Genomic DNA, 16,590 nt, shown 5'->3' with positions numbered 1-16,590 from the left:
ATGTATAGTCCTACCATAAAGACATATTTTGGACAGCATAATTTATATCCAACCCACAATGCCACAGGAACAATTCAACACTTGCACTTCAAGAAACAGTTATATTTTTAAATGCCGCAGGGTTTTATAATGCCAACTAACAAGCTAGAGCTCAGGCCAAATTACCTGCAGCACAAGCCATTGAAAAATTCTGTGTTTTAAAAATCATTGAGTCAAAACATGCGACACATGGTAAAACTTTAAACTCCAATAGTTTTCTTTTCCTCTAAAAGCATGGTTTTAAGATAATTGCATCAAGCGAACAGATTATCTTGCTTGCTGTTCAACTAAAAGAAAGTAACATGCATTTTATATCAAGTCAGATGCTTCTGAACATCATGGTACACCAAAACAGTGTGTATTATGCAATGTCATAGAACCTCCTTGAACATTATCTCAAATCATTCATCCAGGAAGTCAAAAAAATTCTGCCACTGACCAGATATTTATTGTGATCAAAGTTGAAAGCTATGAGAAGAATATAAAATGAAGGAATTTACTTCCATATTAAAAAGATAAGAGAGATGTTACCTCAAACTTGAAAATAGCTTGGCTATGAAAGCACATGCTACTAGTGACTCATTTCTTGAATTTAGATTTGTAATGTACTTCGCATACTGTTTTGAATGCCATAAAACATGCAACAGAAAATGAATGCACTGGGGGCAAAAAAACTGTAAAACCACCATCTTCACACAAACAGCAAACACAAAAATCAAGGCAATGGGCAAACAGACCATAAATATACACATACCATATATCTCTTCCCATTCTGAATCTTCAGGAGGAGAGGAAAAAGAAAAAAAATAAGTAGAATGACTTCAAATATTTGACCTAAACTCCTTTCTTTTGCACTACATATTTTCTAAAGTGTGTGTACACACTGAAAGGCCAAGGCAAGAATCTGGTTCTGACCTTTCAGAGAAACAAGTTACTACACTTTCACTAATGGGACATTCAGCTGAAGATCAATAAGGAAGTGGTTTGGGGCTGGTTTGGGAGCAGTGCAGGTGTGTCAATTCTACCAGTTTTGAAGCATCATCTCTACAGTCCTACGTTAATACATTATTCTGATATTATGCTGAACACACATCATAGCATATGTGCTCCAATTTAGCACCACAATGCCAGAGTTAAAACTTCCTCCATCTGAAAATCAGATTGCTTCAAGACCAAATCTTCCATTTTCAGTCAAATTACAGCTGTTTGATTCTGAAAACTTAGGTTTTTCCGGCTTGTGACTGATTCCGAAGAAAAAGACTTGAGAAATAGCTTGCCCAATTTGGAGAGAGAAATTTGGTGCTCATACAAATCAAGTGGCACATGTTGGAAATGCCAAAATTATGTACTCAAGTTTTAACCAATTTATATCAGCCACATGCCAGGACATTAATCACAGCATTGTCCATGGCAAATTTGATCAAATCTAGTTAAAAATTACTGAGCATATACAGTGATTTTTGTGGAGCAGAACTAAATGGCTATGAGAAGACTTAAAGTCAAAACATTTAAAGTTGCTTTTTCAATATTTACATCAAAAAATAGTTGAAGTGAAGTCCTACCTCTTTCAGCATTACAATACAACAGAGGAAAAACACAGTAATGACCATCTACAGCACACCTTTAACACAATGGAAACTGGCCATGTCGGAGTTCTGAAGGAAATATATTAAGTAGATGGACACAGGGTTTAAATTTTAAAACTTAGAACATGATGTATAGTAATGGTTATGTATATGTTGCAACTGTCCCATATGAAATTTCAAACAATGCTGGCAATGGATAACTGTGACCCAAGGGTTTGAGAGATTCAGAGTTGAATCAGGACCAATGAAAAACATTCATCGCATGACATATGATATCAGAAATTTGAATCGGCATTACTAATTCCCAGCATAGCTTTCTTCACCCCTTCCTCTCCAAATATCTAAGCAATAGACTTCTGAACAAATCATCCAGAAATGCAAATATATACTAAGCACTTATAATCAACAGTAATTCATTCACAAGAACAATGAAATCAAAAGATCACAGATTACTCAACAAGGACAATGAAGATGAGAACCAATTTTCTCTTTCAAATTTCATTTTTAAAAGGATTTGTTCCTTTGAAGCAGAATCGTCATATATTTTGATGAGCCACTATTGAATCTTGTATAATTCATAGAATGAGCACGGCTGTATAACTCAAATCAAGTTGAAGTATTTTCTTAAATGAAATAGGCGATATTACCCAGACAACAAACATTTGCTATTTAGTAAAAGCTTAATGTATTTTTAAAAAGCCTTTTAATTTTTAACCTGCTGGCATTATAAACTTAGAAGAGCAGAAATGTATCCAGACTATGCAATTACACAAATGGCGGCCTTACATGGCCATAATATGCCTAAACTAAACATGGTTAAGATTTGAAATATATGCCTGATGTTTTTAACGCATGACTGAAGTCTGTTAAATACACCAATGTTAAAGCTCTTTCCTTCTCTTCACTTCCTCTAAAATGTTAAGATTATGTATTTCCCTTTAGTTAGGTCTTGCAAACTTTTGAAATAGGATAATACCACCACTGCCAAAAGTGAAGATCATTTATGACTCTATCAGAGATAAACCTTATAGGCAAATGAAAAGAAAGTCTCCTCCTGTGCTACACAAAGCCGCAATCTAGACCATACCTATATTCTTAAATGATTCAACCATTGAGGTGTCAAGCTCAGATTTTTAAGCATTGGCTGGTAGGAAGCTCATGTAGAAGCGGAATTTCTTTTCAAAGGGGGCCTTTCCTAAGGCAACCAGGTCTTCCTCAGTCAACCTCTACGCACAAAACAAAAGTATATGGAAGATGTGAAAATGGCTTTTAGCACCAGAACAGGCTACCTGAGCAGTTAATGAAATAATTCATATTTTAAGCCACTGCCTGGAAAAGAATAATTTTCAAAGTTAGGCTAGGAGTTGGCTACTACACAAGTAGAATGCGTACCAACTTTCAAGTTACCAAATAGTTATCAAATTTGGCTGAATCACATCAAGCACTACTGGTCCACATTCTCTGCACTACCAAATGTCTCTTCAAACTTCTCTTCCTGCCCCCTCAATCGTTTACTTTTCTCAATCTATTCAAGTGCTGTCCCATCCTTTCACTTGCACTCTGCACCAAATCCTTCCCCAAGCCTTTGTCACTCTCTCGTTTCTTTCCATTCTTTCCCATTGTACATGAGTTCATTCTGTCCACAAGACCCAACTTGTGCTTCCATTTACTTTTGTGAGCTTTTGAAGTGGTTAGCAGCATCACAACAACCCACAATTAAAAACCTTACCCAGTATATTTAGACCCCATTTTCTTAGTTAAGATTCATTCCTTCTCGGGGACCAATTCTTCATAGATTTTCTACTCTTATCCAATAACAAAGCTTCAAATGTAACAATACTCCTATGCAATGGGGCTGGGGAAGCAGGAAAGGGAGCAAAGAGGAGGGAGGAGGAGGACAGGAAACAGCCATGTCTAAGCCCATCTTTAACATTAGCATGGAATTACAATAGATAGCTTAGCCCATTCCTTTTAAAAGGCTGGGTGCAACTCACAAAAGCCGTGAATCCTCTTTTTCTCTTTCTCTCTACAACGTAATTAATCTCCTGACAGAGTTGAAGCAACCTCAAAAGTTCAGAAGGTTTTCTCCATTCTTTAAGAGCGTCACAGCCAAAAAAAAATCTTCCTTGCTTTCACCAAGGTCCTACTCTTAAATCTACTCAAATCCAGGGGGTTGGTTAGCTCAGTTGGCTGGACTGCTGGTTTGTGATGCAAAGTGACGCCAACAGCAAGGTGTCCCGTACCAACTGAGGTCATCCATGAAAGCCCTGCCTTCTCAACCTCACTCCTCACCTGAGGTGTGGCGACCCCCAAGGTTAAACTGAAAGAGCAGCCTATGGTCCTCTGGGGCTATGGCGACTTTCACTTTTCACTCAAATCTTTGAGCTTCCTAAAATCCCACTTCATCAATCCAGTTTTTTGACCATCCCTGTTGATGTCTTCTTCTCCGGCTCAATGTTCCTTTTCCTCATCATGCCTCTTGCACAGCACTTTGGGATATTTTAATACATTAAAAAAGGTACCAATGCAAGTTGCTGTTAATCAATTTCTCATCTCTTTTTAAAATTAGAATGCTTGCTTCTTGTTTGTGAATGTGAAATAGACCCAGAAGAACTTCCCCGTTGTCCTTTCTCCTCCTGCCCCTTATCACCCCATAACTTTTTTAACCAGCAGAAAGATCATTGTCAATCCAAGCAGCTAACTTTCAATTAATTCAGTGAGTCTTAAAATTCAATGAGGCTTTTAACATTATCCAATTGCAACTTTCAGCCAAGTCTCAGTTGTAAATTTTGTTATCTCCCCAAAGAACTCCAAATGATTCTTAACGCATGTACTGCTTCCAAAATATTACTGGTCGACCTTGTAGCATTATCATCATGCAAGTCTGTGCCACATAATAATCAACTAAGAAATTAAACAAGGAGAGATGAACGGAACAAACAGGGAATACATGGCACAATCAGGAGCTGCACTGAACAAACTAGAAGGTGGAGCAGGGTACAAGAAAAAAAGCTCAAGCAGAGATGCAACAACCTCAGCATTCTGCTACCTGGCAAATGCAAACAGCGACGTCTGGGGCTTAAGGCAGAGGCATTCCTGGGCTGAGGTTATGACTGGGGTGGCAGTGCATGAAATCAGCAAGGCAGAAGAAAGTAGGCACATAGACAGTAGCTTAAGCATACTTATCCAGAGATGTTATTGCCTTTTTATTTAATTTGAAGGAGTCTTGAGAGCTAATGTGCTTATAAGACACATTGTTGAGAGTTCTCAATTTAACAGTGTAACCTTAATTGTGTTTTTACATTCTTGAACAAAGAGGTTGCTGCACAAAGGCTGCCATTTGGCCAAATTGTGCCCTTGCCAGCTTTCTAACCTGAGCTATCCATTCTAACCCATTTCTCTGCCTACTCTTACACGCTTTTTGCTTTTCAATGATCAAATTTCCTTCTAATTTTCCTACATTACAACAGGGTCAACACTTCCAATATGCTTAATTGAACTGTTTTTGGAGGTTTTGAGGTTTTTGAATGGCACTATATAAATACGGGCCATTTTGTTCACTCAAGGTTTTTAATCACCTAATTAGGCCACTTCTTGCAAACCATTTCATGTTCTAAAATTTAAGAAAAATGGAAAAATTCTTCCAACTTTCTACTCACTTTGTGATAATCTTCAGTCTGTAGTTGCTTATCAATTCACCAAACAATAAAAATAATAATCTGTTTGCCCTCAATTTTTTTTTATTGTTTGAAAACCTCTTTGTAGTTGTGAACCAAATTGTCATTACTCCTTTCTCTTTCAAAATACAAATTTTAGAAAAGAAAGACAGTCACCACTTTAAGAACGGTAATATAAAAACACAATTATAAAATCAGGAATAAGCAAATTGTCAAATTTTTTTCTACTTTGAGCAAACTGATTCAAACCATCATAAAACAAGCTCTACAATGCTTTACAGGACCTGTTTCACTTATTGTAGAATGTGAATATACAGGATTTGAGATAGACATCTAATTCACTAATAATAGTTATTATAGATATAGGTATATAGATAGATACACTAGATAATAAATCTAATTATTTGTGACTCAAAAGAATAAGCACAAACACCGTAATTGGTGCACATCTTGCATTTAGGTGTCATGAATGAAATAAAATCTGCTCTCTCATTGTTAACAGAAAATATTGCCATTACATTTAATCCACTCTAGGTTTTCACTTAAATTGCCACTAAGAAAAATTCAGTGGTTGCAAAATCAATGAACTTTGATACACGTGACTTGAAAATACCAAAATCTTGTCACTTCACTGTTTAAGTTGATAAATTCAATTAAGTTCAAATGAATTGTTAAAACATTTTCCTAGTATTTTCTGCGAGCATCATCCTAAAAGTTCTAAGCAACAGTATTTCTAGGCAGTTATGCCAGTGTTAAAGATCTTCACAGCATGATGGGCAACAATGAAATGAGAGCAAGGAAACTGTTGGTTCCAACACATAAAGCAGCAATGTTATGAATGAAAAGTTTTTCTTGTGGGAAGACTGCCAATAATTTATTGAAACATTAAGGTAGCAGGTTTTCATCTTTTACCCATCACTGCAGGAGCAGAGTAACACCACATTTGTTGGCACAAATGAATGGCAGACAAATCTGCGCAGAAAGGAAAAGCTCACCCAAATGGGCAATTGGAGAACATTTTCAGGTGAAGTTAAAACTTTTAAGAAGGGCTAATTTGAATCAGTTAAAAGATGATCAATTGACCCAGAAGGTTGAGATGGGTACAGCTCTAATTGTTAAGGAAGATTTATTGGAAAATCTTTTATCTGGGAATGGGAGGTGCCACTTCATCAAATATGCTGGTTAACCGAGATACAAAGCGAGTTCCGTGTTTTCATCCAATGAAAAAGTTCCAGGATGGTGGTGTAGAGGTCTGAGGTGAAGGAGTGTGCAAATAGAGTGAGCAATGCCAAGGGGAGATGGTGCTGCAGAGCAGTGGGAGGCTGAGACCAGAGTGAGAACAGGTTGCCAATAACGGTTAGCAGTGAGTTTGGCATGTCAATCAAAAAACAGACCCGACCCCAGAATCTCTTTTAATAGGGAATGCTGCTTGATAGTGTGCTGGATAACAGAAATGTTACTGTAATTGTTATTGAAAGTGTCAACACTGATGGCATGGTAGAGTTAACTGACCAGATGGCACCCTTGACTAAATTGCAGCACTTTCACCACGTTCAGCCCAGCTTAAATTTAAGCATATAATTTAGGTTAATACTCCAGTGCAGTCATTGAGAAGGTGCTACAACATTGAAGGAGCGGTCTGTCTAGGAGACTTTAAACTATGGGGACAGGTCTGCCCTCTCAGATGGATTCAAAAGATCCCATGACACTCTTCAAAGCTCAGTGTCCTGCCAATATTTATCCCTCACCCAACATAACCAAAAAAAAGTTGTCTGGTCATTTCTCACATTACTATTTGATGTACTTTGTACTGAAATTGAACGGTGCGTTTCCTGATAGCAATGACTATGGCTATGAAATTCTTTGGGGCATTGCAGGATAGTGAAAGGTGCTATGTAAATGCAAGTTCTTTCTTCATGGCTTTAAAGGCACCAGGTCAGGGTGCTTGCCATGTGCTTTATGTGCTTTGTAAAAGGCCTACAGAACTAAGCTGTGAACGTGCAAGGGGGAAATTCTAACTAATTATTCAATGATCTGATCGTGGACAGCCAAGTATGACAGCGGAAGGGCTGAAATATTTGTGGACAATTGTCTCACAGCAAATTGGAGAAAACACTAGAAAATCATTGATCATCATTACAAGTTAACCAGAGATGCTAATTGGATCCTCATTTGAAAAAAAACACCTGGGTAGCATTGATCACAACATTAAAGTTGTTGCATATAATTACTGCTCCAGATAGTTTAATTTTTGTGCCATTTTTCAGGAGAGATAATTCTTCTCTGATTCTTACAAACTTAAGTGAGATGGATTGGATCAGATAAAAATGGAAAACTTTCAGAATCACATCATAATCTATTCCTTTCAACATTTTAAAGGTCTCAACCATATCACTTTGAAATCTGTTTCTCTATCAATACTTTGACCCTGCCCTGATTATCAGGAACTGAGACTTGGTAGAGACCCTCCCGTAAACCTTCTTTAAGCATCTATATCCTCCACCATTACATTGAGGGGAACAGATGGGGGTGAGGGGCACATATTTCTGCTGGTTAAGGAATCTAGGCGGCATGATCTAAAAATTAGCACCAGACCTTTCAAGAGTAAAATCAGGAAACGCTTCCACATACAAAGGGTGCTAAGAAGTTTGCAACTCTCTTCCACAAACAGCAATTGATGCTAGATTAACTGAATGTTAAATCAGATTAACTTGTTAAATCAACCGCAAAAAGGAAAAGGAATGCGGACAGAGTTAGGTCGCAGATCAGTCATGATCACACTAAATGGCAGAATAGACTCAAGGGTCTAAATGGCCTACTCCTATTCCTTTGTGAGAGGACCATAAATATACACAGTCAGGCAACAATCAGTTCAACCATGATCTTATTGAAGGGCGGAGCAGGCTTGATGGGCCAAATGGCCTAGTCCTGTTCCTATGTCTTACATTCTTACGTAAAGACACCGAGCAATAGCTCTAAAATGAATTCCTGTGTCTCCATTAGTAACAGGGTCCCACACAGAGATGCTACCATTAATAATCAATTTCTTCCTTTGTAAATGCAATCAATTTGACTTCCAGCTTAAATTTTGACTTCCAGTTCACTGGGTGCAACACTTCAAAGGCCTCTTGCAAAATCATGACACATGCTAACTTTTAGATTACCCACGGGAAGCTATCATTGAAGTTAAGATGCCAGAGATCTGAAGCCTGGCTTGTTCTACAAAATGTTTGTAAGTCTCAGTATTAGTGTCAGTTTAGTTTTAACTTGCAAGTCTGAACCAGGTTTTGAAATTCTTGTTGCATGGAATGCTCTCAATTTAAATAAGTGAACAACACACAAGATTCCAAAAGGCTTATATTTGAGTGCCTGCAAACTCCTGAAATTATGTTAAGGTAGTTGGCAAGCTGGAAAGCAAGGAAGTTTAGTTACTTCTGGCTGCTCCCACGATGTAGTTTTCTTCCTACAAACTCTTCTTACAAACTTATGTTTTGAGGAAAAAAATCCACTCTGTCAAGGATGTAATTTGATGTGAAGTTGGTATGGCTGCCGAGAGGTTAGTATTTCAGAAGAATGAGCATGCTGTCAATTTTTTTTTTAGCACAATGAGATTAACTAGAAATCAAATGTCTGAAAGAGAGTTTCAAAAGGCCCCAAAAAAAAATCACCTACTAGCCCCAATATAAGGAGAGATCATAAACTTATAACCAAAATGCAGTGCAATATTCTTTTAACTTACACCATCAAAGTCTGTGTGTTTAGCTTAATCTCTGTTCAGCTTGTTCCAAGTTTTTCAAAGACCTAGACCAGTCTTCCACTGTCAGATTTTCTTTTTGGGGTTAAAAAAAATGGGAAGAGAAAAACGCCTACGAAAATATTCCCCAATTCAACCATCTATGCCAGGGCTGCCTTATCTAGTATGGATATCAGAAAACAAATACACTTCAATATCATATAATAGGGTTCCTGTGTGAAACTTAATTTTTCACTACAAATTGTTCCGTGCTGTACAATGCGAACAAACTCACAGACACAACTTAAATTTAAAAGTAAACATTCCAATTATGCTGCTCAGGTTTCTACACTTCTATTAATATGACAAAATATTGCAGGTGCCCACCATTATACTTTAGTTTGCCTTCATGAAATCCCACAAATCATTATTCTCCATGAAAATCCTAATGAGAAAACTGCATGCCGTGGTGATTTCAAATTTAAGTTGGTTCTCTTCAAGATTCCTTGAAAAGTCACAAAAAGTTATACTGTTTCAACTGACTTTGCAACGTTGGCTGAAGCGCATACTGGTTTTAAACTTCTGCAATTAAAACCTGACTTATAAACCATGAATGCCCAAAGCAATAATCTAAGTTTTGGCGAAGAACCACAGTGAGGAAGAGACAATAAGTATGCAGCAAAGGGATGACCAGATAAATTACACTCTTGAAACAGAATTTATAACTTGTGCAAGATAATTAAGATACATAATGTGTTATTTGCGCCATATGTACAAACCAAGTTGATGAAAGCAGCTGATACGTTTCCAAAAAAATGGAGTTAAAGCTACACAGAACTACTTTTCACTATAGTTCCAGTTCAACAGTCAAATTAATGCTAACTCTTATTATTTTCTAATTGGAAAGCTGTAAATTAAGGTTCAATAGAAAAATAGTTCATGGTTAGCTTATGTTACAAATATGGGGAAAAAAATTCAAGGAAAGCTGTGTATATGGTGTATAAAAGAAAACAAGAACTGGAATTTAGCAAAATCATTACAGTAGTGGACAGTTGTTGAACATGTAAGGATGCAAATTAACATTTTTTTTATTTAAAATTTACATATTCACCAACACCAGTCATAATGTTTAGCCCATGCCAGTCAACAGCAGGAACTGGACGATATCCAGGCTTGGGTCGACCAGTGCAAGTAAAGAATCAAAACAGCCCACCACAAGCAATGTTCCCTTTAAGATGCATACGTCAATTGTAAAGGGACCATGCAGTGCAACAATCTAGCTGCGTGCAACAAACAGAAGTCAGAGGGAACAACGATGGTGGCCATTTCAAACAAGACAAAGTCAAGAAACTTCCCCTCGATTTTCATTTTTTAAAATTCACTCTCAGGGAATGGTGTTTCTAGCATGATCAACATTTCTATAGCTGAGTTGCCGAGCTGCCTCTGCATCATCTTCCTGAACCACTGCAGTTAGTGTGATGAAAGTACTCCCCCAGAGCGATTAGGTAGGGAGCTCCAAGTTTTCAGCCCAACAACAAAAGAATGGTGATACACAAAATCAGATTATGTGAAGTGTGATGGGGAATTGAGAGACAATTGAGCTCCAATGTACCTGCTGCCCTCATTTTTCTTGGTAGTAAAGGTTGCAGTGCTCAGAAGTGCTGAAGTCTTGATGAATCGCTGCAATGTCCTATACATAGCCTCTATCGCTGCAGTGTGCATTAAGATGGCATATGGGTATTCAATCTAGCTGACTGCTTTGTCCTACATGGTGTAGATGTTCAAATGTTCCTGCAGTTGCACCAAAAAAGACAACTGGAAAGTATTCCATCACATTCTTGATGTGTCTTGTAGATAGTAAAGAGGCTTTGGGTAGCATTTGGAGAGCTACTCCCCGCAGAACTCAACTTTATTTGAGCTTCACAAGGGTGTTATCCAACAAAATCTGATACTGAAACTATAAGGTGATATCAGGGCAGTCAAAGAGGTAGTTCTTAAATAGTGTTTGAAAGTAGAGAGGGGTAGAGGGACAACAAGGTTTAGCAAAGGAATTCTAGAGTTTAGGGTCGAGGCAGCTGAAGCCGCAGCCACCAATGGCAGAGTGATTAAAATCGAAGATGTGGAAAAGATCAGAACTGAAAGAACAGAGAAATCTTGAAGCCTATCAGGACAGGAGAATGTTACAGAGATATCAAAAGGCAAAACTGGAGGGATCTGAAAACAATTATGAGAATTTTAAAATTGAGGTGTTGCAAAACCAGGAGACAATGTCAATAAGCACAAGGGTGATAACTGAATGGAACTTGGCAAGATTTAGAATATGAGTTCATCTAAAACTCTACAGTCCAATTATGGAGAAGATGAGGGGCTGGCCAGGAGAACATTGGAATACCAAGTCTAGCGATAACGAAGGCATGGATGAGGGTTTCAGCAGATGAGCTGATGCAAGGGCTGAGTAAGTTGATGTTACAGGTGTGGAAATAGGCAGTCTAGGTGATAAAGCAGGTGTGCTCAGAAGCTCATCTCAGTATCAAATATAGCACCAAAGTTGCATTCTGTCTCAGTGGCCAAGGAGAGGGATGGAATGAACGTTTAGGGAACAGAGGTTAAGACAGGCACCACAGACAGTAGTTTTGGTCCTCCAATTGTTTAGTGCAAGGAAATTTCTGCTCAACCAGTACTGGATGCCAGATAAGCAGCAAAACAAATCACACAGCCGAAGGGGCAAGACAGACGATGATGAGGCAGACTTCACCGCCATCAGCAAACATGTGCATCCAATTGCTACTTTTTCATATGATATTGGCAAGGGATAGCAAGATGAGAAATAGGAAGGGTGTCAAGGATAGTTCTTTCGCAGACACCAGCGGGAATAATGCAGGAGACAATAGAAGCCATTGTAGGCAAGTGTCATAATCATCTAGCTTCATGGCTTATATTAATATTTTAAAACTTGAGCTTTGGTGAGATTCAATTTATACGGCTAAGGTAATTCAAATTCTAGGCTTTAGAAATTGCCAGTTCAAAGGGTTACCTGTGTTTAGTAAATCAGATGAGGGTTGGAAGCGAGAGGTTGTCACATCTCTGAGCTTTGGGTAGAGCCAACCGATCCACACTTACTTCATTAAAAGATATAAATGATTTACAAACTTCGCAGATGAGAAGAAGCTAAAGGCAACTTGTAAACAATTCCTTGGTGTGGCCTGCAAGTCTGAAAAATAGGGCCATTAACTTCATTAAAGATAAATTATTCAAATGGATCACAGAATCAAAAGATTTTTTCTGAATGTAAAGGATTGTTAATTTCCAGTTCTGTATGGTTTGCCAGGTTGCCATAGACAGAAGTTAAGGGAATAAAGCTATGAGGGATCTGCCCTTAGGGGGCGGGGGGAGAGGGGCGTTCATCAATGTGTTTTGCTCAGAGACAAACAGGGGTAGAGAAGGAGAGGGAGAGGGGGACTGCCACAAGATGGAAAGCAGTTGTAGACCAGAAGCAAAAGGTGCATCAGAAATCAGGTGTAACTCTGAGGTGGAGTCACTAAGAAAGAGTGCAGAACACGGAGGAAAATCAAAATGAATTCCTGAGTGCTGTGGGACCAGGTTTGGTTCCAAGAAGTGAAGGAATGTTTAAGAGCCTGATTAGTTGCAAATGACTCCCTGCGGTGCTGAGGGGAGGGTGGGATAGTTGAAGCAGAATAAGTAAGGTTCATTTGAGGATTTCAGTTTTAAGGTATAAATGATTTGTGTTTGTATTTTTTTTTTAATTGTAAAGTGTAACTGATAACCAAAGGTAGTGTTTATTTGGTTGTGTTAGCTTAGTTTGACTTGTAACAAAATCTTGTGGCTTCAGTATTGCATTAAGTAACAAGGATTTCGAATTTCTCTAAGCGTTAACCATCTCTACAGGGATCATATTATGATTCTCTAGCTGTGACAAGATAGATAAACATGGACTAGGCAAGGGCAGGCCCAACCAGCTGAAGGTGGTGTGCTGGAAGGGGATCTATGATTAACCCTGTCAGAGGTTACAACCAGGTTGAGATGCATGGGGAAGGATCATTTATCACAGCCACACACCGTCATTTCTAACTTTACGAAGGACCATTTCAGTACTGTGGAGCAGAAACCTAATTGGAGGAATTTAAACATGGAACGGAGGGTTAGATGAGCTAAAATTTAGGAGACAACAGCATGCTCATGCAGCTGAGAGCAAAGGGAGGCTGGGAGACATGACAGTAGTCAAACATCCAGCTTCTGACTTGCTCAAGTCACTACAACATTTGTGAGACCATTGAAGATGCTTGTGAATGCTTCAGCATCATGTGCTGGACTCTGCCGTCATTGATCCATGGCAATTTGCACAGAATCTCCTCTTCCTTTTAGTTGATTAATTTTACACCACCACTGTCAACTCCCCCACCATCAAGATCTTGAAAGTCACCATTGCTCAGAAGCTCAACTGGGCAAGCTATAACACCACCACAGCTGCAAGAGACGGAAAATGTCTGGGCATGCTTGTGATAAGTGGCTCATCCCTGAGCCCACGAACACCTCTTCAACATCTATAAGGCTGAAGTCAGAGCTATGAGGGAATACCCACTGCTTTTCTGTTTAGGTTGCTACAAAAGGGGCTGGTTAGCTCAGTTCGCTAGATGGCTAGCACGTGGTTCAGAATAACCCCAACACTGTAGGTTTGATTCCCATTCCAGCTGAAGTAGATTTGGGGTCTGCCTTCCACTCTTGGACAGGGTAAGGAGGCAATGACAAACCACCACTAACAAAAACTGCCGAGAGAAACAGCTCAGAATGTAGCAGCAGCATACAAGAGCCAAGATCCTGCCTTCAGGCTGAGGACACATGAAAAAGACAGCTACAATAATACTCAAGAAGCTTGGCACCATTTAGGACACAGCAGTTCACTTGATTGAGTTCAGTGGCCAAAACATCAATATCCACCTCCCACCGATGCACTGTGGCTACAGTATATTGGATTTACAGAATGCACTGCAGCAACTCACCCGAGCTTACTTAGCATCTTCCTCCTCTAACATTTACTGCCAAGAGGAGTAGCATTGTCTTGGGAACATTGAACATCAGTGCCCCCCTGTTCCCACAAAATCCATCATCCAGAATTAGATATATATATTGCCACTCTTCTAATGTCCCAGGATCAATTTCCCCCAAGAAGCATACTGTGGGAGCACCATCATCCCGCAGATTGCAACAGTTGAAGTCAGCCCACCACCATTTCCTCAGGGAAGCAACTGTGGTTTTCAAAGTGTCGCACACAAACTTAAAAAAACTACCCCTGCAACTTACATATGTTTTAAGCCACTGAAGTATAAGTTGATATTTTTAAGAATGGGGTGGAAGGGAAAAACAGAAGTGAGACAAATCCATAAAAAGTTAGATATTACATTACCATTTGGCAATGTAGAATTGGTTCTTGTCACTAGACTATTTACTAAGACCTTCAGAGTATAATCCAAAAACTTAGAATATTTCTTAAAGCAGGAATATCTATTCCACAGATGGGCACTGTGCACAAACTACAATTATATGTCTTCCTTTCACACATTCCCTAGAGTTGGGTTACCCAAACAACAAAACACAAACCATATCTGGAAACCAAAAGCATTGTGCTTTTAATGTTTTTAATGTAAAATAATGCTTTTAATATAAAAAACATAATTGCTGTCACTTTTTGTGAAGGTATTTAATAGCTTAGAGTTGAGTTGCTATTATTTGCATCTGATGGAAATAATGCCTTAAAAGGATATAACTGTGAATCCCAAGACCCTTGGGTTTAACACAGCAACTTCCCTTTTGCTGCCATCTTTTATGTATATTAGAAGCACAAGTCACCAGCCACTTTGTTCTCCCTTCCCCAATACTACTGGAAGTATTTTTTCCGTAATGAGCAAACCAGTCACATGTTCCAATGTCACACCTCATATCAGCACAAGCCAAATCCATTCCACTGAGCTAAACAGGGAAATTCCATTCCTAAATATCATGGCCAAGCAACCATATCATGCAACTGAGTGACCCAAGACCAAATGCCCCTGCTTGAGAAAATCCCAAACTGAAAATATTCCTCCAGGTATTACAAATAAGAAATAGCCATAGGAAGAGTTGAACTTACCACTACTATGCACAAAGATTCACCTTCTGCGATAGCAACGTATGCCTCATCAGTTAACACGCAATAAATTTACCTCATCCACACTAACAAAAAACCTAAAGAAAACTTTGGGTATTTTTTTTAATGTAAAAAGGGTGATTTTTTTAAAAATACACTGTTTGGACCTAATGGATAGGATTCTTATCAAATGGACAGAACCAATATCTTCCTCTTGTGTTACTTAACTGATTGTCCTCAACTATTCATGCATCTTTCAAGCGACACCCAGAGGCTGAATTGAATCACTAGCCCAAGCTTCACCTTAGACATTGGTCATTTAGGACCACAATATGCATCTAAATGTTGTAGGTCAAATTAATAATCATCTAAAAATAAAAATTACCAGATACTCTCTTCAAAGTTTTAGTGCCACACAAAAGTCATGCGAGTAATTTTTCATTTAATTATTTTGAAAGGCAGCAACAACAGCAAAAAAAAACAAGGAGCTGTAATTATTCCATTTCAGAAACACAAACCAAGTAAAAGGCAGGTAGTTTGTGTGGGGCAACTAATGCACATAGATAAAAAACGAACAGAGCCAAATCTAAAAAGCAGGAAAGAAAATGCCTTTGCCCCTTGCACAGAAAAGGAATGGATTATCCTGAAGTATATAGAAAACAAAGCTATCAATCTCAAACTTTACTCCCAAAACTAATTTTCAGCTCCAATCCAGGATATAGTTCACAAAACTATGTAAAGTCTTCAACGTGTTCAGGAGAAATGTTCCTTATTGGTCCACAAGGTGAACAGAACAAGTAAAATGAGTCGAAATCTCATGGAAAACACCACTGATTTATAATAGCTAAACATGTTAAATTCCATTACTTGGAATGTAATCATGGGCCACTAAGTTTTCATAAAAACTGGGTAAATCAAATTTGCAGTATTAGTGTAGAGAAAGAGTTCATGGAATCCATACAAAATAGTTTCCTAAAATAGTATGTTGAGGAAATAACTAGGCAACATGCTATTTAGATCTAATATTGTGCAATGAGAACGGGTGAATTAATAAACTCGTAGTAAAGGCCTCTAAGAAATAGTGATCATAATATGATGAACGTTGAGTTTGAGTGTGATCTAGTTAAATCCAAAACTAGAGTCGTAACTCTGAACAAAGCAAGCTATGTAGGTATGAGCAGCAAGTTGGCTGAGGTAGAAATTAGATTTAAATACATGAAAGTAGATAAGCAATGGCAGATGCTTAAGGAATTCATAATTTGCAACAAATATACATTCCCTTAATAAATAATAACCCCATGGGAAAAGTGGTCTTATACTCACTGGAGTATAGAAGAATGAGAGATGATCTTATTGAAACATAAGATTCCAAGGAGTCTTGGCAGGGTAAAGGCTGAGAGGATGTTTCCCCTC

At 38.3% G+C, this 16,590-nt stretch overlaps 1 protein-coding gene across 12 annotated transcripts in view; it reads right to left on the bottom strand.

Annotated features, from left to right (window-relative positions):
• ankhd1 (ankyrin repeat and KH domain containing 1) overlaps nt 1-16,590 on the bottom strand; it is a 199,595-nt gene that overhangs the window by 133,811 nt on the left and 49,194 nt on the right. For 5 of the 12 annotated variants that reach the window (XM_078550820.1, XM_078550822.1, XM_078550821.1 and 2 more), the window contains exon 3: nt 794-817. The exons of the other annotated variants lie outside the window; for them this stretch is intronic. In XM_078550820.1, coding sequence (XP_078406946.1) covers nt 794-817 — 24 coding nt within the window. The remainder of the gene's footprint in view (nt 1-793; nt 818-16,590) is intronic. 12 annotated transcript variants of the gene reach the window in all.

This window comes from Cetorhinus maximus, chromosome 10 (genome assembly GCF_964194155.1).
Source record: "Cetorhinus maximus chromosome 10, sCetMax3.hap1.1, whole genome shotgun sequence".
Taxonomy (NCBI): Eukaryota; Metazoa; Chordata; class Chondrichthyes; order Lamniformes; family Cetorhinidae; genus Cetorhinus; species Cetorhinus maximus.
This window is presented reverse-complemented; position numbering and strand designations above follow the sequence as displayed.